The 24,098-nt window shown below is 41.7% G+C and overlaps 2 protein-coding genes across 9 annotated transcripts; both read left to right on the top strand.

Annotated features, from left to right (window-relative positions):
* The first annotated feature begins 90 nt into the window (after positions 1–90).
* ran (RAN, member RAS oncogene family) lies at positions 91–3,014 on the top strand. Its single transcript, XM_047585752.1, has 7 exons — positions 91–196; positions 1,127–1,184; positions 1,335–1,419; positions 1,759–1,884; positions 1,995–2,182; positions 2,314–2,484; positions 2,638–3,014. Exons 2-7 carry the CDS (start codon positions 1,152–1,154, stop codon positions 2,680–2,682), a joined length of 648 nt encoding a protein of 215 aa, XP_047441708.1. The 5' UTR covers positions 91–196; positions 1,127–1,151; the 3' UTR covers positions 2,683–3,014.
* A 3,438-nt stretch (positions 3,015–6,452) lies between these two features.
* On the top strand, positions 6,453–23,585 carry stx3a (syntaxin 3A). 8 transcript variants are annotated; one of them, XM_047585187.1, is made up of 11 exons: positions 6,453–6,842; positions 13,881–13,955; positions 14,096–14,195; positions 14,449–14,523; positions 14,625–14,695; positions 14,959–15,067; positions 15,166–15,239; positions 16,395–16,529; positions 17,466–17,576; positions 22,792–22,878; positions 22,987–23,585. In XM_047585187.1, exons 1-10 carry the CDS (start codon positions 6,813–6,815, stop codon positions 22,867–22,869), a joined length of 858 nt encoding a protein of 285 aa, XP_047441143.1. In that variant the 5' UTR covers positions 6,453–6,812; the 3' UTR covers positions 22,870–22,878; positions 22,987–23,585. The 8 variants fall into 8 exon arrangements, 7 of the variants coding, with proteins under 7 accessions (XP_047441143.1, XP_047441139.1, XP_047441141.1 ...); XM_047585183.1 differs by lacking the exons at positions 22,792–22,878; positions 22,987–23,585 and adding exons at positions 19,035–19,114; positions 20,456–22,372; XM_047585185.1 differs by lacking the exons at positions 22,792–22,878; positions 22,987–23,585 and adding exons at positions 19,035–19,132; positions 20,456–22,372.
* The last annotated feature ends 513 nt before the right edge of the window (positions 23,586–24,098 follow it).

The following is a 24,098-nucleotide window of genomic DNA, read 5'->3' as shown; positions in this document are numbered from 1 at the left end:
AGTGTAATGGTCGTAAGGCTGACTGCTGAATCATGGTAAGCAGATAATGTTTTGGTCCACTCCTTTACGTCCTAGCAGCAGATGCGTTTTTGCCGCTGCGTGGATCACATGATAAGGGCGGAAACTGACTCATAGTCCACGCTGAATCTCCCGCGAACGCAGCCATTTACTCTTTTCTCTCTAGGCAGTGACACCGGTGAGTCTCTACAGTCTTCTCTCATTGCGGCCCAGCCTAAAATTACAAGTGCTTATTTGTGGGTAAAGTCTCTCTGAACAGTAGGGAACTGAAAGGCCCCGTTTACCGGGGGTTTAGGTGTAGCCATGTGAGAAATGAGCGGCTAGATGGGCCCATTGGTTTTCCTCCTCTAGTTTAGCCGTTAGCTCGGCGGTGGAAAAAAGAATGGCTTCCACGCTGTGGTAGCTAACAGGTTAGCAACCGCTGAGCTCCCTCATTCTCGCCGCTTTGTTCATGAGAACCGCTCATATTCCTACTCTTACATTTATTCATTAATATAGAGAACCCCCGATTTGAGTGCGTTAAGCGAGTTCAAATGTGTTTGGCGTTTGTTTAGGTCGACTGCAGCCTGGAACACATTAGCTGGGCTCTCCCGGTCTGATTGTTCCAGTCGAACAAGAAAAAGTGCGGCGGTGTGACGCATTCAAAGCGGTGCTGCTAGCGTGGAGGCTAGCTAGCATCCACTAGTGTCGGGATGGCGTGCCGTGTGTCGAGCCTGACTTGTTTTCGTAAAACATTTTAGTATTCAGTGTTCATTGTGATGTTTAGCGCGCAGCCTCTTCCAGACAAATAATCCAGATGTTGGCACGGCCGTAGCGTTGCACGTAGACGTGTATGCTAGCTTGCGTAGAACATGCTAGAATAGGTTGTTATCTCTGGGCAAACTGCTGTGAAAGATAGCCGAGGGCCTAGCCGCACATTAAACCGCCCAATGCGACAAAAAGGCAGATTGCTATCACTCATAGCCCCTACTCCGCATGTATTCCCTCTAAACGTTCTTTTTTTTTGTCATTGCTAACACGGCTAGCTTAGCGTCTAACGAGGCAGACAGGCGGGTGATGGAGTACGTGCTAACTAACGTTATCCCGCCTTGTTTTGTTTCTAACTCAGAAAAATCGCAACCACGGCGGACTCAATGGCACAGTGTGTACCGGTGGCGGTGTTCAAGGTAAGTGCTATGCAGTGTAATATCACTCGCGTCCCCATTTATCTATTTATAAATTTAAAACGGTTACTTAAGCTCGCGGTGCTAGCGGCTAATGTGCTAAACCAGTATCAACCAGTCTGAACTAACCTGTGGCGTTTACCTCTATTTCAGCTGGTGTTGGTGGGAGATGGAGGCACCGGTAAAACCACCTTCGTCAAGAGACACATTACAGGAGAGTTTGAGAAGAAATATGTTGGTGAGTAAGTCCATATTAAGTCAAAAGTGCCCTGTACAGACGAGTTAAAGACCTAACTATTGTTCAGATCCCAGCTCTGATGTTGGCAGTAAACGCTGTCACCTATTCCGACCAAATTAAGATGAAAATAGGCTCCAAAACCTGAGATGTGACTCCTTACGTAGCTGCCTGCTTTCAGATCTGTGAAATGCTAAATTAGCTTTGGCGTGATCTAGGTGCAGGGACATCAATGCATTTGTTAAATGTCCTGCTTGCTTAATATTTGAGATGCATGTATCAAAGCGTATCAAAGTCATGTTTTTATTTGCACTAACGTGTTGGTTTTGCTTGTAATTTTAGCTACTCTGGGAGTAGAGGTGCATCCACTGATGTTCCACACCAACAGAGGTGCCATCAAGTATAATGTGTGGGACACAGCCGGTCAGGAGAAGTTTGGAGGCCTGAGAGATGGCTACTACATTCAAGGTGCTCCTCACATCCTAAGCATGCCGCTCCACTTTTACATTCTTCCCAGCTGCCATTTAAATGAATCCCTCATGTATGACATGTGTGAAATCTCCCTTCTCCCCCTACAGCTCAGTGTGCTATCATCATGTTTGACGTTACCTCCCGAGTCACCTATAAGAACGTGCCCAACTGGCATCGTGACTTGGTCCGCGTCTGTGAGAACATTCCCATTGTCCTGTGTGGCAACAAGGTGGACATCAAAGACAGGAAAGTCAAAGCCAAGAGCATCGTGTTTCACCGCAAGAAGAACCTGCAGGTAATAACTACACCCAACATCATTGTGCATCTCCTGTACTATTGTTGCTTCTCAATAACAGAAGACACTTGATTCATTCTATTTGACTCTTAACTATTGTTTCTAACTGCTGTGAACTGTTCTTTCCCCAGTACTATGACATTTCCGCCAAGAGTAACTACAACTTTGAGAAGCCTTTCTTGTGGTTAGCAAGGAAGTTGATTGGTGATCCTAACTTGGAGTTTGTGGCCATGCCTGCCCTCGCTCCCCCAGAGGTCCAGATGGACCCAACCCTTGCCGCTAAGTATGAGGAAGAACTTCAGGTGAGGATGGCAATACTGGCTCAATTTGTGTCCAGGCGCAAATATGTTAAAGCCAATCCAGCAGCTTCTTGATCTGAGAACAGTATATGGAGAAACTTGGGATGGCACTTAAGATTTGGAACCTGAAAATTAATTTTTGCCTTCTTTCTCCAGGTTGCATCACAAACAGCACTCCCAGATGAAGAAGATGACCTCTAACCTGTTACTTGGATTCTCCCTCTCCCCCAAACTGTGGACAGGAAGTTGTTGGAGTTTTGCCCCCTTTACTGTAAAATCCCTTTTCAGATTTTTTTATTTTTGAATTTTTTTGTTTGTTTTAAAACTAAGAAAAAAAACTTGGTGGAAAAGTTGTGGTTCTAATGTCACTGTATAAGACACACCCACCCTAGTGTTGTCGTCGGCATCGCAACGTGCTACTCTTCATCGTCGAGCACCCTCCACTGCACTTGCCCAGCTCACATAATGCTGTTGTATGGTGTATTGGAAGCACTAAGGGGAGTAAACTTTGAATAAAAACATTCTCAATATAACATGTCTGTGTTTGTTGTAATTTCCCTGCAAGGCATCAAGTCACATTCCTTTCTTGTTAAAGTAGTTCCAACAGGCCTGTTCATTAAACATACTTCTGCTTGACATGGGGAAAACACAGGTGTTAATGACAAATGGTTAAGTTGAAGTTTTTCAGTGTGCAGGATGGTGCTGTTGTAAGGTGGTATGCACTGAAAAAACCTGATCTGTACTCTGCTTGTCTTTGCAACACTGCCCACAATGAGCTCAATACAGCTGATATGCAATACCACAATGTAAAGGGAAGATGTGGAAAGATTCTCTGGCCTTTACAAAATTCCTCCCACTATGCTGCTGAACATGGCATGTAGAAACATTGGGAAATTATATTATTTCAGTTCCTGCACCTATAGAGGAAGGTGATCTGGATCTGTTACATGTGGGTTAACATGGAAGTGACGGAAGTAGTTTGATGTTTACTCTGAATAATCAGTAATAGTTGTCCATTAGGAGAATTGTCTGGTTAGAAATGGTTTAAATCACAACTATACCCTTTGCTTTACCCCCCAAAAGTACAGATAATCGATTTTCTTGTTATTTCAAAATTTTGTCAGATTACACATTCATCCTACTTCAGTGAACTTCTGTACTCTTTGATTTTGCAAGCCAGACTTTGGGTTTCCACATCAGTCTTGTGTACGTTGTCACCGAGTCCCACTACTGTAGCTTTAATAAGGCTTCCAGTAATAACCACTACAGTGCTGACCGCTAGGTGTCATCCATGTTCTTTTTTCAGATTACAGTGAACGCGCACCTTGCGATTACGTAATAGGTCTGCCTCTTCATTGTGACGTATGCTTTTTAACGGCTATTACGCGGATCTAGGTGCTACGTAATAAATCCTCCATTTGCACCTCGAATTCAGACTTTCCTTTAGGACATTTAGAGCAGATGCAGATCAGCTGGTTCCTAACTATGTTAAGAGGCCACAGCAGAGGACAGAGACACCAGCTCCGGCTCCCAGTTGGGGACTGGTTGCTTAATTAATGAGACGTTCCTTTATCCGCTTAGCTGAGATCAAATGGCCATGATATGATGAGGGGATAACAGAAATGGAAGTATGTTTTTAATAAGTAACTGCACCACTCGACTGTAAACACCACGGTCTTGTTTGTTATTAACATTATATGGCCTATCATAATGTCCAACCACACAACGCAATGAAACCATTGAATCCAGTTGTTTTTATTTAATGTTTTTACAGATTAAGAGCTAACATTTCACTGTTGCTGTTGCTGTATTTGTATTAAATCCTCGAAAGCACAGTCTATAAAGCCTCCACAGATCATTGTTATTATAAATCAGGGGTGTCAAACTCGTCTTAGTTCAGGGGCCACGTACAGAACCATTTGATCTCAAGAGGGCCAGACCTTTACATAATGACAACTTGTATAATGAAGCAAATGTTTCCCTTTGTTTTAGCACAATGAAGTACATTATGAAAGTGTTTACATATAATGAACTGTACTATTACAAAATCTTTTGTGAACGACCAGATGTTTCTTAAGAAAAAGAAGTGCAATTTATGTTTCAATGTTGTGTTATGTCCACAGCTCTTACTAAAATTGTGTGAAACCTAGGAAAAGTAGTTACTTTTATTGGAAAATTTGGGTTAATGTCTTCAGTGTAATTTTTGCACTTTGCAAATTCATCCCGCGGGCCAGATTGGACCCTCTGGAGGGCCGCTTTTGGCCCATGGGCCGTATGTTTGACACCTGGGTTATAAATCCATGTGTTGCATTCAAAAGTAAGTCATACAATATCTCTACTTCACCATATTACAAAGCCTTTAGATAATTAATACGAATTGGAAGCGCAACAACATAAACCTGTGCAGTGAGGTGAAGTGCAGTGTGACCATCTACTACAATGCAAACAAATACAATATGCGCGGCAGTAGTCTTTGACTTTCTACGGCATATTCCACTGGCATTATTGTTCTTTGTGGTTTGTGGGATGAAAAGGGAATATATCTACATAATTAAAACCAATAATAATGTCCTGGTTATTCTGGATAAATTCCTGTTGAGAAAATCATCAGAGGCTCCAGATCCTGCATTGAAGTAATTTGCTGGTTAACACTGTTCTGAGTCAGGGACACTTTGATCAAAATGTAAACAAGTAATAAATAATGAACATGTCAAGGCTTCAGTTCACTGAAGATCACATGAATGGAGAAGATTTGTAACGTCTCCGTTTCAAGAGCTAAGTAAATTCCCACTATTATTCAGCAGATCACTTTGCTCCACGTAATAGTTTACTGGCTCATCCTGTAACTTTTCCTTCAGGGTCATGGCCTTGGGTGAAAAATGTAGACACTGCAGAATGCCAGTAGTGCATTTCAGAAGCACAACACTTTGACCAAATTAATGATGTGGCAGCGATCATAACAAAGACAGATTAGTAGCTCCAGAACTCTGAAACATGCTCCTGCACCAATACAGAAAATAATAAAAAAAATGGTTTTGATGAATGGAATGAATGATTTATTTTTTTTATTATTATTTAATTATTATTATTTTTATTATTATTTTTTATGACTTTTGCACCACTAATCTCAACATACTACCTCAGACTTTGGTGAATACATTTGTGGTTGTTTCAAGATAAACATTTCAAGGTATTTCGGGTATTTTTGTTACACACAAGATAAATCACTATGGTGATCATTTGACCTAAGTGATATCGTCATCGTATGTGCAATTCTGTGGTTTATGACCAAATACCTGAGAAATTACAATGACAATGTGTAACTAATGCTGGCATGTCAAAAGTCAAATTAAGACAGGCATGTTAGCAGAATATCCTTTGTGTGATCCACCTTTTTATTAGAGTTTAATCAGCAAGATATTTAGTTCCACACAATGTGTTGTTGAATTTTATGAGCTATAAATCTTCTTTGTGCGCCCCTATGGCAACATCCTCTGTGGACATTGAAACATATTTTCCATGATTGTACGTGCTATCGGCTAAACCTAATTACAGATTCTGAATAAACAAGACAATAAAATAAACGTGTACTACCTGGGACAGAAACGCTTAACATGACTTTATTTTAGAAAATGTACTATACTGGAAAGAGAAAGGGGAAATATCTAAGTTTTGTTAACACAAGAAAGATGCAAAAGTTTGTGTAAAAGAATAAACATGGTGTATCAAGCAAAGGAGCTTGTGTCTCTTCCCTCTTTAGATTCACTGACAAGACACACACACAGTAACATTTTGATTTTAACCGATGCTTTGGCCGTCTATGACGATTTCCATTCGAAAATAATCGGAAAGCTACAGAGGTTATTATTCCTACACCACCTCAATGCATCAGCAGTGCAGGTGGCTCAGGGCGTGGCTACATCCCAGTTGACGGTGGCCCGTCTGCGCATGCGTCAAATAGAAAAGTGCGTTTTAGAATGATTACTGGAGCACAGCGGAGAGGCAGATTATACGGTCTACACAACTGTTGTTTTAATCCCCTGGGCGAGGAGATTTAGCAAGAAAAAACACTGGCTTTAAACCCAGCAGCCATATTGTATGGAAAAACGACGGAAACACTCCCGTTTTCAGAAAAAGTCGTTTTCTCAGACTCTTCTGTCAAGACTTTCTTGGAGTTTAATTTTCTTTCTGACTGGCGGTGGGTTTGTGTTGCACAGCTAGCCTGCCAGCTGGCTGAGGAATTGGGAGGTTGGCGGTAGTTTTTCAGCCTTTCCACACAATATTGTGGTTGTTTATTTGGCTGAACAGTGTTGAATTAAACGCCTAAAAAAATGAAGGACCGATTGGAGCAGCTTAAAGCGGTAAGTGTCCAGGAAATGTCCTTACAGTGTGTTTTTTTGCCTCAGCGCACTCAAGTGGACTCACAATTTAGAAGGAAATTGCAATATTTTTTTACCGAAGCCTTTAACATAAATACTTCACACTATCAAACTGAACCAGGGGTGCATGTGATGACATAACTCATAAGATGAATGTAAAACTCCTAACTACAACTTGGATAATGATCGGAAATGTTGGATGTAGGCGATTCAGTTATTGGGATATCATTGTGTTTGCACTGACAAAATAGTCTAAAAATAGTCATTACTGTACCTCAAGTCATATTGATTAAGATGGTGCTTTAAAATTCAGTCAGGTCTGAACTGGGGAATCCCAGCTGAAAACAGTGATACCGGATGAATCATTCATTTTCATTTTCTTTGATTAAAAATCGCATGTTAATGCAGAAAAGATGAGCCCACTGTCTAATTAGTTGTCCAGCGCAATATAAATCAAGTATGGTGTTTATATATATATATATATATATAAGTACATGTTCCGAAATGTTCGCAAACTACATGTTCCAAAATGACCATACACTGTTTAAAGTAACTGTTGTGAAGGGGTTTTTAGTGAAGCACAGTTAATAATCATAATTTCTTCACTACTGTATCTTATGAACTGTTAAGTGAGTGTATTTCATTGTAAATTGTAAACTGTGAGGCTTTGGACTGTTCACCAGACAGAAAAACAATTGGAAAATGTCCCCAAGGATTCAGGATTGTTAATGAAAAGAAATGTCTCTTTCAGTCCTATTAGTGTTTACTGATAAAACACATAACTATTAAAATGTAAGTAGAAAAATTGAGAACTGGTCACGTGATCTCTAGTTAACACGGACTGAACCCAGAATCCCGGCCCTCCTAGTCAGATTAAACAGAGAAGTCATTGAGCCGGCAGCATTTAATACAGTTGCTGTATCTCCCTCGGCCTTGATCCTATTGTAACCCAAGATGGGATGTGTTGCTATGGCTACCTGAAACTGCCGGCCAAATATTTGCCGTGTTTAAAATTGCTGAACTGCGCTATCCCCCACAGGCATCTGTATTTCACACCGCTGGCTTAGTTTTAGAGAAAAGAAGTACAAACAGCGAGGGAAGTAAGCAGTCATTTGTTGGGAACTTGACATATGTTAGACATTGTTTAGTGTGTAATTATAATACAGCAGTTTAATTGTTTCCACCTTAACTGCTTTTCAATAGCTCTTCAGCTCCGTTTCTTTATCTTTCCACCTTATCCGCCCTCACCCTCCACCTTTATTTTCCTCCTTGAGTTTCCCCTCTAATGTTTAACTTGCTGGCAGGAGTCTAGGCTGTATATGAGTCTGTGTGTGCATGCATATAAGTGTTTGCTCATGCCAACAGCAGCATGATCACGTCACCTGACACGCTCCTCTGTACTCCTGGAAAGTTTGGAAGAAATGCTGAATCATTAGTTAGTTAGTTAGTTAGTTTAACGTCACATTTTATTTGGCATGTTCCCCTCGAGCAAGCCGAATGCACTTGTTTGTATTGTTAGATGAGTAAATATCTAGAGCAGAAGTTGACGACCGTTCAGTTCCCTCATAGTATTTTCAAATGTGCTTTCAGTCTTAGTACCGTCACAGATATCCTGTCGCAGACATCCACACAATGAGTGGAGAAATTTGCGCGTTTTAAATCCCTTGTCAGACTTTAGCTTTGTAATAACACAAGTCCTGATGGAGTGTATTGGCACCTGCCCCCATGCTGCTCTAAACCTGAGCCTCCGTCCCCTGCTGCTGCTGCTGCTGCTGCTGCTGGGTTAGCTAATAGCTCATTTGCTAAATGCACACAAGGGAAATTCTAGTACATTCGACTGCAGCTACTAGTTGTTGTTTGTATCGATTGTCATGAATATTTATTATTTGGTCTAAAACTGTGAGCAACATAACTCCCTAAAGCCCAAATGTATGCATTATGCGTACATGACAGTAGCAAATTAGGCCACACCCCCATTTGAGTGTTTATTTTGTGTTGCTAGCATTCATCGGCCGGAAAGCGTGCAGATATTATCATGACATAAATACAGCGTGGAGCTTTGCCAACATTAACCATCTACATTTATTAGGTTTTTATCCCTCTCTCTTGAGGGAGCAGGGAAAATCTCAGAGTTGTATCTTTTAAATGGTTTGATGAACAATACACAACGCAGCAACTTACGCTTTGTTTTCACCCATAAGGAGCCGTGACCTTTTCAGCGATGTAAGGTTACTTTCTTCCATACCTTGTCTTGTCCTCCAGAGATGTTCAGTTTACTGGAACTATGACGAATAACAATTCTTCGTGGAATACTTGGATGGTTTTCCATTTTTACTTGGAGGTTAAACAATCCATTATCAAAAAGACCATTAGCTCTATTCTTGTTATTGTCTTGTAGTTTTACACATTATTCAGATTTTTCTCCTCTGTCTTTCAGCAGCAGAGTGTTTTAGATTTCATCATTTATCTTCCTCAAGAGACAAAGTCTGACATTTAATCTCGTCGTTTCTCAAAGGCGATGGAATCACAGGTTAGATAAGTTAGAGCGAGAGCATTCAACAAGGCCCACTGACTGGTTTGTGTGTACAAAATAGTGAAACACAGACGTAACCGGAGTGAAAATGTTCTGTGTACACAGATCATTATACCATTATGACTGGCTGGACTTAACCTCCTGAGACCCTGTGTCCTCATATGAGGACTAGATACTAGTTGGTGTAAAAACGTGATAGATAGTAAATTCTTTCTACAGCCGATCACGTAACAAAAGTGCAAGAATGTCCAAATCTGCACCAAATTTTACAGTTGAAACTTGTTTATTTATGCTTATTAACTTCTTCCAGTTTATTATGACATTCAAACGTAACAAATTCAAATAAACACACAGAACAATAGTGACAAATATGTAACAAATACTTGTTTGAGGACACTGGGAATTCATTATTTGCAGTTCTGTCTTTGCACAGCCATGTTCATTTTTATATTTGTTACATTTTGGTGACTTTATCATAACATACAGTGAAATAATCCCCGTGTCCACATATGAGGACACCAATTTTTTATACTCCTTGGTTCCTGCTAATCCCAGATACCTTGGAGAAATTAAAAATGTTTACCAAACTAAAGCTCAGGTCTCAGGAGGTTAATCACTGGTCAGATGAATAACACGGATTGTCAAGTTTTCATGAAAGCTGTGGGATGTGTCAGACAGCAAAGGAACTTACAGGAGTGGTCCAAGGATGGAAAAGAGGTGACGGCTCATTGATGCTCGAAGGGAGTGAAGTTTCAAGTTTAAGTCAATGCTGGTTCTGATGGAAAGGTGTCAGAATACACAGCGCATCCCAGTTTGTGGTGTGTACGACTGTGTAGCCACAGACTAGTCAGGTTTCCCATTAAGGGTGGGAAAAAATATCGATATGGCAATATATCGCGATACTTTTCTTCCGATACAATACGATGTTGAATGTCTTGATATCGATTTTGAAAAAAAAAAATGCATTTTTTGGGCCCATCTTGAACAAACTTCCACACCTCCACCACCACATCTTGTGTACAAGAGCAATACATTTGTATTAATATTGTTTTTTGACTCAGTTTCTCCAATGAATTATCGCTGTCATCAGATGTACGTACATGCAAGGTGTATTTAAGCTGCATTTAAAATTTTGCAGTGAACTATGTAGAATATTGCGATATATCACAATAATGTACCGTATCGTCACTCGGGTATCGTGATACGTATTGTATCATGAAGTCCTTGTCAATACCGACCCATACACTCTTGTCCCCTGCCAAAAGAAACAACTTGGCTCTATACACACATTATAATGAAACGTGCAGAGAGTCAGGTAGTCGGTCCGATGGCCAGTTCCGTGAGAGGTGACTAGCGTGTCTGCTTTTTGTGCATGACGTGCAACACAATTTGTTTGCAGATTAAGCTTGATCAAGTGATTTGTGTTAAAAAAAAAAACAAACAATCAAGAGTCTGAATTCACCTGAAGTGTGCGTCATTCGAGTCATCTTATCTTGATGTGCAGTTGACCAGATTTTCAGAAGTACACAGTCTTCACTGTGAGATGACAGCATTTCTGTTGTTTTTGGTTTAAAAAAAAAAATCTAATCTGCAGCTGCATGTCTGTGAGTATTTTGGCTCATGTTCCATCAAATCCTAGTATCATCTTTGAATAAAAATGAATTACTGGATAATGTGGATCTGGTTCTATTGTGCAGACAGACGCCTTTTCAAACTTTTAGATATTTCACACGTCATTTTTTAAAACCGTATCATGAAGCGTTGCACAACGTTCATCCCCCATTTATGGAGGTTAATGTATTACAAATAACAGCAGTTAAGTGTCTCCGAGTTGAGTCATAAGACGCCTTGGATACGGTCACACCCTCTGACTGTTCCTGCCAGTGTCAAGCTGTTTTCACATTGAAGCAAAGTGCCTGTGCATGTGGCCTTTGTCTGTTTGGTTCATCGCACACATCAGTTCCTTCCCTCTGGTTTTCGCTGAATGAGAGACACTGGAAGGAAGTGAGTTCTTGTTCTTATCTCACCACTGCAGAAATGCTGTGTGAGGAGGGAGCAGAATGTGCCGGCCTGAGTGGCGCGTTTGATGAATAACCCTCGGAGATATTCAAAAACAAGCATTGTGTCGGTGTGCGTCCAGCGAGCTCTGTGTTCTCAGCTGTTGTTAGTTACAGCAGCCTGAACCAAATAGTCCAGGGCGCATTTGCTAGTCAAATTTTTTGAAGAAGGGCAGAAGGTTAAAGGTGACCTAAATGCTCGCGTTAGAGAAGCTAAAGGGATCCAGTGTTTTTGTAAACTTGCTAGGCACTGATTAATCTGTCAGTGACTTTTGTTTATCAGTTAGTTGTTGCGGCTTTAGCTCCGAGATCCTTTCTGTGTCCTTGTCTTACGCAGTGACAGAGGATCAGTGTAGCTCCGTTAGGATGTTCAAGGCTAATAGCAATAACAGGGCTAGTCTATTCCTGCGTCAAACAGCTGTAATCCCCATATCTATTGACATTACTTTCGAACAGATTGACTATGCGTCAGTTGATATGAGAGCGCAGGGAAGCCGGCAGCTGCGTGACGCCTGGTATTTTCCAGGCCTTGACTTTGACCCGGGCGCACACCTGAGGAGACCAGACTCGAGACTCGTGCCTCCAGCTTGGCTGTAAAAGCCGGGGCTGTCTAATAAAAACATATTTGACTTCAAAAGCAGAAGCAATCTAAGGGGAAGTAACAGCGGGCGAGCTGATTGTCTCCTTTCGCTCATTGTTACGGAAAGTTGTGTACACCTAACGCCGTCACGCCGTGGCCTCGACGTCTGTTTACACTGTTCCTCCGCTGTGGTTTCTGAAGCCAGTTTGAGAGTCGGTTGAAAACAGGTTGAGTTCCTGGAGCCCGGCCCTGGTACTTCATGTAAATACTCACCGCCAGCACCGCGTTGTGTTTACTGACTTGTCCCATGTCACACGTTTATTGACTTCAGCAGAGTGGAGCTTTCGTATAAGATTTATTGGGTGTGGGTTATAAGGGTTAGACCAGTGTTCCTGGTTAATGGTACACGGCCCAGCTGGCAACCAGGAAGAGAGTTCAATAGTATAACCTGCAGTGGGGCTCGTTTGACCTAAATGCTGTTTAGCATCATTTCCCTCGTAACAGGAACTTTTTTTTGAATGAAAACGGGCACAAAATACATGTTTTTAGTCCCGAGTATTAATGTCATTGTCGGCCTTTAAAAGCTGTTAGATTTTTTCTAAGAGTTATTTATAGTAAACAAATCTTGCTGTATCACGTGGCATCATAAACTGTCTTTAAAGGTGACAAACTAATGAGTGATCATATTCTCATATGAGGACCAAGACTTCCATCGCACTTAGGTTTTTGAAATTCATTTATTTAAACCAGTTTTACTTGAATTCTTTTAGGGCAAGTGTTGAGACCAAATTCGAGGAATTGGCAATTAAATTTTTCGCTTTCTTGTCTGAAGCCACTGACACCACCGTCATATCTCTATGGTAAATATGAACGAGGCCCCATACAAATGGGGCGTGTCCTTCTTAAAAGTCCTTTTTTGTGGTATTCTCAGCCGCGTAACACGAAAGTTTTGATGAGGTCCGTCACAAGTTCATGATATCCATCTAACGGCTCATGGTGGTGAAATTGCTAACCTCGCTTCATGGTAATACAGTACGTGCCGCTTCAAATGTAACTAATGAGCGGGTGCTTACGATATGGGAAGTCGTGCGCACAAAATGCTTGCCCTTCAGAGTTGTGAAAATACTGCCGCTAAGCAACTCCCCGAATCTAGAAGCAGCAGAGGCTAAAGAATTTAGCATGCTAATGACCTGGTGACGTAGGTTGGTAAACGTAGGGACTTCAATGCGTAAAGAAAGGAAGACAATGTTGGGAATAACAAAAATTTCCTCAGACACATTGTGCCTTTATGAAGAAAACACCATATGACAAAAGTAAATTAACTTGCCGTAATATCAGCAAAATATCACACGTCAAAACTTGCGTAAAGCTAACAGGTTATGGTTTTATGAGTTATTACTGTATGTGCTATTTGTTGGTTAGGACCAGTTACTTCCTGGAGCCTGTCTTCCTGATAAGTTTACAATGGTTGTTACACTACGGGAAGTTTGGGGTTGTCTTGCATTATTTTGTTGTTATCGCATGAATAACTTTTGTCTGAGTCAGCATCACAACTCTGATTGATACATGGTTAAATATACAAAAAACACCAAACCACAAATTGCTTGAGCTACACCAGTAGGTCTTTAAAAGTAATTTTAAACAGGAGCGGTATGTTTTCGCCCCTGGTCGACTGTTTATGATGACGTCATAAATCATAAAGAAATAACAGACAGTAAGTTGTGGGTGAATGCAGATACAGAATGGTGCAGATGGTTTTATGTTTTTAGCTGGTGAACATTTGAACCAACCTTTAATCCTGAGGTTCTGATGACATGCTTCATAAATTGACTTATGTTTTATTCCGTCAGACGTGCGATCAAGATGACGAAGAGGTGGAGATCGCTGTGGACAATGCAGCCTTCATGGATGAGTTCTTCTGTCAGGTGAATACCGCTATGGATTATTTATCCCGCAGAGGCTCTTCTTCTTTCGCTTGCGTTTAAGACGGCTTGCATAGGTTAAAGTTCTAAAAAACGTATTCATCCATTTACACATCTCAGGTGTTTTTGTGCAATTGTTTCAGATCGAGGACATCAGGAACAGTATTGACAAAATAGACGAGAATGTGGCTGAAGTCAAAAAGCTTTACTCCGTCATCTTGTCTGCTCCCACATCAGATCAGAGTAAGACCCCGGCTCTCCTTTCTCTTCTCTCCTTTACGCTTTAATCGGCCATTTTTGGCTGCTTTAAATACATTATAATAAATAAAATAGTAAAAAAAAAAGGTTAAATTTTTAATATACACGATTGCAAATATACACAAATGACTGTAAATGCACCATGTTGCATCATTACCTTTAAGATTCATTTGTATAGGTTTGCATACACCATAAACGCAGCCGTCTGGCTCCACTGCTAAAACCTTTTCATTCTCAGAAACACAAGATGACTTGGAGGCAATCACCAATGACATTAAGAAGATGGCCAACAACGCGAGAAACAAACTCAAGAGTGAGTCTGCCTCCCACCGCCACACACACAGTGTTTTCACTGAGAATATTTACGTGACATTAGTACAGAATCATAACTTAGTAACTCTGACTTCTTCCCAGCCATCGAGAGGAATCTGGAGTCAGAGGAGCAGGAGAGGGTGTCAGCTGACATGCGGATACGTAAATCGCAGGTAAATTATTTCAGTCTGAAGGTTTGTGTACTAAGAGACAAAGCCTGAATATCGGCATGTCCGACTTTGAATATTACGGCTAATGAGTGAATTATTTCTTGAGTTTGTTTTGGCAGAAATCCACGTTGCCTTGTGTTTTTCAAATTCAAAAATAGTCAAAGCGTATTTGTCTTCATGCGTAAGCTTAAATCGATTCAATTTGTACACCCAAGAAGATTCCTTACGTACCCGTTCGCTAATTCCTTTTCCTTTCTGTTTCCCAGCATGCAGTGCTGTCCAGGAAGTTTGTGGAGGTGATGACGAAGTATAATGAAGCTCAGGTAGACTTCAGGGAGAGAAGTAAAGGACGTATTCAGAGACAGCTAGAGATCAGTGAGTGACGCCAACGTGCACAGCAACAAGGGACTGAGATGGTCTTCTTTGTTACTAACACTTTCCTTTCCTTTCATTTCCTTTCCTTTCCTTTGCAGCTGGAAAAGCAACAACAGATGAAGAGCTGGAGGAGATGTTGGAGAGCGGTAACGCTGCCGTGTTTACTGCAGGGGTAAGCGTCTGCAGTATGAGTGCATGCACACACGCATTTCCGCTGTCTTTAACCTTACCTTTACGCTGGTCACAGTGTGGTTGAACTGTGGAAGCTGAACTGTCAGTTGCTTAGTAAAACCTGGTGTGACCTAGTTGTTAGTGCTTGTGATTTGACATGTTGGATTAAATTCAGTTTGTCTACTTGTAGCCTTTTGAGTTCTCATTTCACAGATGTAACAGCCACACGATTCTCATGAAAAGAAAGAAGATTTCTGGATAACAAATGACGAGTAGCGAGTGTGACACATTTTGCTGAGGAGTATCATCGGCCTGAATCATCTTCTCTGCCCCTGTACTGATAAAAAATGTGACAGTTTTTCCCATTTGTGGATCTGATGTATTTACTGTACACTCCTTAATAAGTGAGCATTAGTCTTCACAGAAACTTTACAGAGCTTTTTCCATTTTCGTTCGTTTACTGAGGAACTGAGAAGTTTAGATATTTCTTTTATGCCCTACCTCAGGGCAGGTACTATCTCTTGCTCAGGTCGTCATTGTAAATGATAAATTGTTATCAACTGACTCATCTGTTTAAATAAAGGTAGAATCAGTTACTTTCCCACTGCAGTAGGCACCTTGACTTATTATGTTGATCGGTTGAACACATTGGCCCAGGCCCTGGCAACCACCACATCTATATAAATATACATATATATGAATGTAAATGCTGGTACGGTGTTGCTGTGTAAACAACATCATCCTACATGGCAAATAGTTGCACATGGCGATATCAAACATCAGTTTGGTATTAACATAAGTTCGAGGTTTGCATTGGGATGCGAATGCAGACTTAAATATATATGTTTTTGTCAGTGCGCTCCAACCGCGAGGGGTGAGGGTAACTACTTGCCTAATTGCTATAATAACAGCAGCTTTGTGTTTAAGACTTCCATCTTCCATCTAAGTATATTTATCTTATTTAAAGGCTATCAAGCTCTGTATATATTAAAGAAACCCTACTACTCTAAGACTGGACGGCGGGATTTATTCAAAAAGAACTGGCATCCACTTCAGAAATAGGGCTGATGCATTTGTACTCTAGTACTAAGATGTAATGATGATGAGACGCTTGCGCTGTAACGTCTGTGTAACAGGAAGACTGTCCTCTCTGCAGATTGTTGACTCCAGCATCTCAAAACAAGCCCTGAGTGAGATCGAGGCCAGGCACAAAGACATCGTCCGTCTGGAAAGCAGCATCAAGGAGCTGCACGACATGTTCGTAGACATCGCCATGCTGGTGGAGAGCCAGGTACGCTCTTCTGCACCCGTCTTCTCTCCTGCTTCGTTCATTCTTCAAACTCACATCTCTTCCATGGCCTTTCTGTGTTCGGTCCTGACGGTATCAAACTCTTTTTCTCCTGATCGTTTGGGCTCTGGTGTGACTGTCAATCTGCATCTGTTTCCTCTTTTCCAGCTCCATGCCTTTCTCATACCCCTCTTTGCTCTCTCCTGCCACTGCCACCTCCATCCCATCACCCAACATTAATGGAAGCAACATGAATGCATTTAGTAAGATGTGCACGTCAAGCGTCAAAGCAGACTTTGTGCTATAGTCAGCTTGTTTTTATGTATGTGCATGTTATATTATAACACATATTTCCTGCTGCTTACACCATGCGTTCTGAGGGAAAGGCTTGTTATTTGAGGTAAGAGCCGCTCTCTTCCACACTCTCGCTGTTTGTGTTGTGTTATTTCTTCTGAGATTTTCCAAACTGTTGTTTTTTCCGATTCTCCAACACTACAGAAATTACATAACCAGACGTATTCCTTCTGTACTTTGTTCACCTCGCTGTGTGCGGCTCTGTGTCTCACCGAGTGTCGTGTGTGTTTCAGGGTGACATAGTAGACAACATAGAGCAGAATGTGTCCAAGTCTGTGGACCACATACTGGAGGCTAAGGAGCAGACCAAAAAAGCCGTAAGGTACCAGACCAAAGCTCGCAAGGTAATGCCACGTTGCCAGACGTCGCCCCGCGAAGACTCGCGGCTCTTCCTGTTTTCTCTTTCTGCTCGTTTTAAAGCACGTTTTTTCACGGTTTGACACTTCCAAACCGCACACTTCACCATTCACACATCGACTGAACCGTTGCACCGTGCGCGCCTCGCTTTCTGTTTCTCTCTCTGTCCTTTCTCGCCCGTTTCACTTTTGCTGCCTTTTTTGTTCCCTCTGGCACCGTCCGTGTCAGGGTGGGATGATCGAGAGGATCGAGAGCAACATGGACCAGTCGGTGGGCTTCGTGGAGAGGGCCGTGGCGGACACTAAGAAAGCCGCAAAGTTTCAGCAAGAGGCTCGCCGTGTGAGTGACTCGTCAAAAACAAATGGCCGGTTTCCCAAAAGCATCCATCAGATATGTCCCCTGTTTCCTTCCACCTTATGAGGGGTGAACAGAAGTTAATATTTTTGCTGATAATGCACTACTCTTGCCCACATAGTAATCTTTTAGCCTCGGACAGCTAACAGCTCTGCGTGAATAGCGTAGCTTGTTGCTGTACAGGAGGCGAGCAGAGCAAAGGGTTTCCTGATAGAAACCTCTGAAACCAGGTGCGGTTACGAAATTTGTCTATGACAGTGTCTGGAAATTGGAAACATGCAAACCCCAACTCCTTGTATATCGCATAGTGTAAATATAGTTCTACTGTTGAACTCCGAGTCATCATAGTGGAAGAGAAAATACCGTGTTGAAGATTAAAACTTAACACCTGGATTCCTGGAGGCGAGATTCTTCCTGAGAGTCAATGATGTCCCCGGTTCACAGAAGAACAACTAATTTAGACACAAAACCATCATCAACGAACAACTGGCAACAAAAGAAGACTGGAGCATGAAAGGAAATAGGTCTTTAGGGAAACTAGAAAAGCTACTATTAGCTGGGAGGCTAAGAAGAGCTCGAAACCGCTGTGCTGAGCTGACCTTTCTTAAATCGTGCAGTGAAAATATTTATGCTTGAATGTTCGAATAAGACGTAAAGCTGGAAAAGCCCTCTGTGTGCCCTTTACACTTTGCCCAATAGAATAATCTCTCTCAGTGGCCTGATCGACCATTGACGCTGATTCTGCTGAAAAGCGTGGGCTTGGTATCGCTCAGAGATGCAAAACAGAAACTAGAGCCCTAATTTTACTAAATAGAGGAAGTTGTTGCCGATGCACGTGGCTCTGGACGGCCACGCGTGTCAGAGAGTTGGGAATGATTGGAATTCCTCTTTGACTCAAGGATGCTTTTGGGAAACCTGCTCAACCACGTGAAGACCCTCCCCACCATCCATCAAGACCCCGGTCTTCCCCTTGACCCTGACCTGTGCTGATCCCCAACCCTCTGACGTCTCCGTTGCCAAGCAACCCAACCCGTGGCCTGTGGATCCCTGTGCAACCAAGATCCAGAATCGAGACAACTTCCTTCCCACTGACTGAGACACACACACTCACACACACACTGACTCACAGCTTCCACTCTCTTTTCTCTCTGTCCTTTCTCTTCGGCTTTTATTTTGTCTTCATATATGTACCGTTCTCTGCTCGATTGTTTCTTTTGTCCGTGCTTGAAGATGTTGTTTAGTAGATTCTGATTGTAACTTAAAGTCATACGATCAACACATTGTAACAAGGGAAAACGGGTTTATCCGATTCAAGACCGTCGTCGTGGAGCGTTTGTGCGGTTGCCAAGCTGCAAAGACAAACTGCATCATTGTCACATACAGTAACAAACAGTCGTAATGTTGCACAAATCTGAGATTGGACTCTGTGGTTGTTCCCAACAGAAAATGGTGATAATAGGTGTGGCTGTGGCGGTCTTGCTGGCCATATTAGCTCTCATAATCGGGTTGTCAGTGGGACTGAAGTAAGTGGAGAGCTATGGGTGAGTAACTCTGGAGGGAATTTATCTGCTGTACTGCCACAGTGGGTGTGGGTGCTTTGGAAAGGAGTTTGCACTTCCCTTCAGGCTGTGTGTGTGTGTGTTTTCTTTCTGTCTAGAGAGCTTACGTGGGGAGTGTTTGTGTGTGTTTGAAGTTCTTGGGTGTTTCTTTTTCCCATTCTGCAGTATTTGCTTCTAGTTACAGCTAAACAAACAAAACAGTGCTAGTGGTGAGCCACAGCGGTATATTAGAGTGAGTCTGGCCAACCAGGGAACGGACGGTCTGAGCTGTCCCTCTGTGCTGATTGGTTCTGAGCTGGACGCGTGTTTCGTGGGCGCCGCGTTATCTACGCCTAATTAATATTCTCCCATAGAGAAGTGGCAATAACAGAGAATAAAACTGGATTAAAAGCTGAAATATGCCTCAGTGCTCAGCCTACGGCTCCAGCACAGGATCAGGAAAACGTGAAGGAAACTCCACCGTTTCCCCAGTGGAAAAAAAACAAAACAGACAAAGTCATGGGAGCAGAGGATTAAAAGGAAGAGCTGGATGACAACTGATTTCTCCCTTTTTTATTATCATGTGAGATAAATGTCAATGTCCCTTTTTCCGTTTGCTAAGATTTTCGGTAGGAAAAATGAAGTCATACCATCATGAATGTGAACCTTGATCTCAAAAACGCTGCTTTACAAATGAATTCGTTTGAAGTTAACCAAGCCTCATGCCAGCTAGTTATCTAGACTAAAGCCTTAGAAGCTGCTGCCATATATACTGTGAAACCCATGTGTGCATGTAAGTTATGTCCATGTAGATAGCCAAATTTGATTGATAATAAAGTTGTTATGGCTAGCGTCCAAATGTTATAATGATAATACAAACTTTTAAGGGAGATCGATGAACAGGGGAGACTGAGGAGAAGGTAAACACAGCCCCATGACTGATGAGGCGTTCAGGCTCCAAAGCATTTTACAGGCTCATTCAAGATATTTAAGTAAGTAAGTAGATGCTGAGATATTTAAGTGAGGACCTTTTGCATATTGACAGATATTTGCAATAACATTTATAGGTCTGTAAATAGTGAAAATAAGATATTTATTTCAACGTAGCACATCTGCCCCATAGTGTTTCTCTGTACAATCTTCCCTCCGATGTATCTAACACAGCGCCCGTGATTTGAGTTGACCAGACTCTCTCTAACATACGGCTCTGGTGGTGAGCTACTCGTGCACAGTTTCAGCTGGTGTTTGGTCTGAGCGTTCACTTTTGAGCTTGCGCATCCCGTCATTAACATCATCCTCCCTTTGTCTGTACCTCCTCATCTGTAGACGGTGATGATAATCGGCGGAATCTGTGGTTGTTCTCATCCTCCTCATCGTCTCCTCCTCACCCGGACACTATAACCAGGACCGTGTCTCTACCGTCACCTGATCATCTGTGTTTCCACCGTCCTCTCATTCACTTCTCCATCCATCTGCTCGCTAAAGAAGAACATGATACTTGCCATCGCTCCATGTGGATATCATAACGTTCAAACTGCAGATCATGTGCCACATTTGACTTGATGGAGCTCACTTTGACTTCCCCACTTCTGGACTTTTCACTGCCCTTCTGCAAATGAGGAAAGGGGACTGAAGCTGACATGAGGTACAATATCTATTGTATCTGCGTGGAAGCGAAAAAGGGAATTGAAATAATCGCTCCAGGGTCACTTAACATTTCACTTCTCATTTTCCGGTGACAAAGGATTCGCGTGGAAGCATTTGTCACCTGAAATTTTAACGTCCGATGAGCCCAACAGAGGCACCGCGATCATCTCCCCGATCATCTCCCCGATCATTCCCCCCTTTGCCTTTACGAGCCTTGACACATTTTATAATTGACAAGCTTGTGACTGAATGTTCACTGTTCTGGGATTTTGTTAGTTTTTTTTTTTTTTTTTGGTTGTTGCAGCACTTTCACGTTTGAAAATATGTGTTTAAGCTAAAAAATTTGTGTAATTAAAATAGTAATAGAATTACTATTTGTGCGTTGGCGGTATGGCGTCCTGACTGTGACCTAGTTCTTTAACTTGAAGAGGAGTGATCTTCAGTCTGGAGATCACAGTGGTTAACCAATTAAAAATGTGAAGAGTGGTACTTGTGTGTACACATTTGAAGAAAAACACCAAAGAGAAAAAAAAATGAAGACGGGGCACATTTCGTTCTTGTTGTTGAAAACACTCGTTAGAGACTGAAGCCTCTCGGAGAAATACCTGAAGCCTTTTTCACATATAACCACGATCGTCTTCCGTGTTAAAATGCTGTAAGACTCGTTTTTATTACTAAATGATTTGTGTAGAGATCGGTAGCAACACTAGTGCCTTGTTTCCCGTTAGGTCCACGGTAGTTTTTGTGTTTGTCCTGCTGCTTCAAGTTGCACATAAACGGATTCTCTAACATACAGTGAAGTCTCCCTGGCTGGTGCCTCTTTACTGGTGTGAGATGCATTAACTAGTGTTTATACAGCTCTGTTGCCATTATTAGGTACACCTCTGTAATCATGTGTTCATGAAGGTTATTTTGTTAAGGTTTCTGTTCACTCCACTCAAGTACAACAGCACCACAAGATACACCAGCCTGAAACATTTCACGTGTCTAGAACTATTTCAGTAACTAAACATCCTTATTGTAACTATAATTATTATTGGGTATATAAATACATGTCTTTCACGGTTTTGTCCATATCAATCCTGAAAATATATATATATTTTTTTGACAGTCTTTTACACTTGAATAGTTTTAGGAACGTGTGCCTAATGAACTGACAGCTAAGCTCAGATGTGGCTGGCCACTGTCATCCTGTTAAGTTTTTTTTTTTTTTTTTTTTTTTTTTTTGTTTTACTATTACTGGTCGAAGGAATACGACTGACAGTTGTCGGCCCTTGTTTTAACAGGGCCATTAAAGCAGGTGACCAGCTGTACAAAAGGGGACTAGATCAGAGATACTGTTTCAACCAATCATCAAGAGCAATTCTAATCAACTAAGGGCTTTGTAGGTGCAACATCTTTGTGTGTCAGACCAGAACCTTTAATTCTGACGTCGCAGTGCGTGGACTTGAACGTGACAAGTCCTCAGTCTGCTACTTTAGCTGAGCTTGAGCCGTCCGCACAGGCCGCAGTAAGAAATGAAACCTGTTGTACGTTGTTTTAACTCAGTTAAGTGCCAATGAATTCAATAGAAATTAAAGATTTTATGTTTTTTAATGACTGGTTGACTTGTGTTCTGTTGCTGTTTCCTGACTCCCCGTCCTGCAGCTGTTCGCCGGTGGCAAAAGGTAAATATGTAACGGAGTGCGAAGCTGTCTCGTGTGTTTTATGGGACGGCAGATTGTTGATGCAGCATGTTGACCGCTGTGTTTCAAAGTGCGGCTTTAAAAGGCTGGATGCACACATGTAACAGAGGAGGTAAGTTCACCTCTCCTCTCCCTTTTACACACACACACACACACACCCCGTCTCCCTGGCCGCCCTGCTCCCCTTCCCCTTACTTCGTGACCCGCATTTCCTTAACAAAGTGAACATAAATGTGAATAGTTGTGCTGCCTTTTTGTGTCCAGACTCCATAAGCAACGCGTAACTCAACTTGTTGTGTGACTGCTGTTTATTTTTGATTCCAACTCCAGAAAAAGATGATGATTATGTTGTGCTGTGCCATCATTGGGATTGTCTCGTTCTCCTATCTCTACAGCTTTTTCTCGTAAAAAAAAAAGGTGAAACATCTTTATCATTCTTTAATTTACCATATGTCCTCACCTTACACCCCAGATGTTATAAACACTAACTTTCTTTTCTTTATTGTCGTTGTGTGGTGTTTCTAGGGATAAAGATATCTTCAAGAAAAAGAACGTGTTAACGAATTAAAAAAAGAGTCCACATCCGTCCTGTGCACATCCCCTGCTATTGCTCATTTGAAAATATTTTCTTGCTGTGTGAAGTGTTTGCAAACGTGTTATAAATGTGTAGTTTTTTTTTGTTGTTGACGGACAGATGTGGCCCTTCTGACCGACCATAGCCGTATATTGTCTCTAGTATACGGCTGTGATCAACAATAGTCGACCGCCCCCTGGTGGTACATTAAGGGAACAGTCGTGCTTAGAGAAAATGTCAGATGAATATTCAGGAAATATTTCCCAAGGGTTCATATCAAAATAAAAATGCATGCGTATGAGTTGTTGTTTTTTTGTGCTGTCAAGGCTCCAACATGCTCTGGTCAAAAAAAAAAAAAAAAAAAAAAAAAAATCCACTGAAGTAGTACTTTCTGACTTGTTTGTTATTTGAATAAAACGTGCGTGGTTTTGTCGTGTGTGATCTGTCTGTGCGCTGAAACGCTTGTGCTGACGGTGTTTTCTGTATCAGCGGCTGCGTGACAGCTCAGTAAAAGCCTGTTATGTAATAAAAGATTTCTGTGCGTTGAAAAGTGTTGTGCACGACTCGCTTCTTGTGTGGTTCGTTGATACGTGACTCAGCTGCTGCTGCGTCTTTCCTCAGCTTCTGCTGTCAGGGCATCGACCGTACGAGCATCTTCTATGTGCACATTTAATGTATGGCGACGCATGATTAAAGCATCCATGCATGAAGAGCTTTCCTGACCTCCTTTCTTCCCCCATCTCGCTGTTATTCCTAAACCAGAGGAAAGCCCGGCCCATCAACACTACATGGGGCGGGGTCTACTTCAGGGTACGTTCGTTTTGTTGTTTGGGGAATAATCACGACTGCGAAGCTTAATGATAAAAAAAAAAAACTTTTAATAAATAACAGAGACCGACGTACTTAATTTAAACAAGCACAAGCAAAGGGTGCACATTATGAGGTAATGCATACTGTATACCTGAAATAAACAAAATTAAATATTATTAACCATATATAGTATAGTGCGAAAACGATGCTTAAAATATTCAGTATGTATAATGTTAATATGACATTTATTAAG

Source organism: Mugil cephalus, chromosome 5 (genome assembly GCF_022458985.1).
Source record: "Mugil cephalus isolate CIBA_MC_2020 chromosome 5, CIBA_Mcephalus_1.1, whole genome shotgun sequence".
NCBI classification, from domain to species: domain Eukaryota; kingdom Metazoa; phylum Chordata; class Actinopteri; order Mugiliformes; family Mugilidae; genus Mugil; species Mugil cephalus.
Note: the sequence above shows the minus strand (reverse complement) of the source record. Positions and strands in the feature narration are given on the sequence as shown.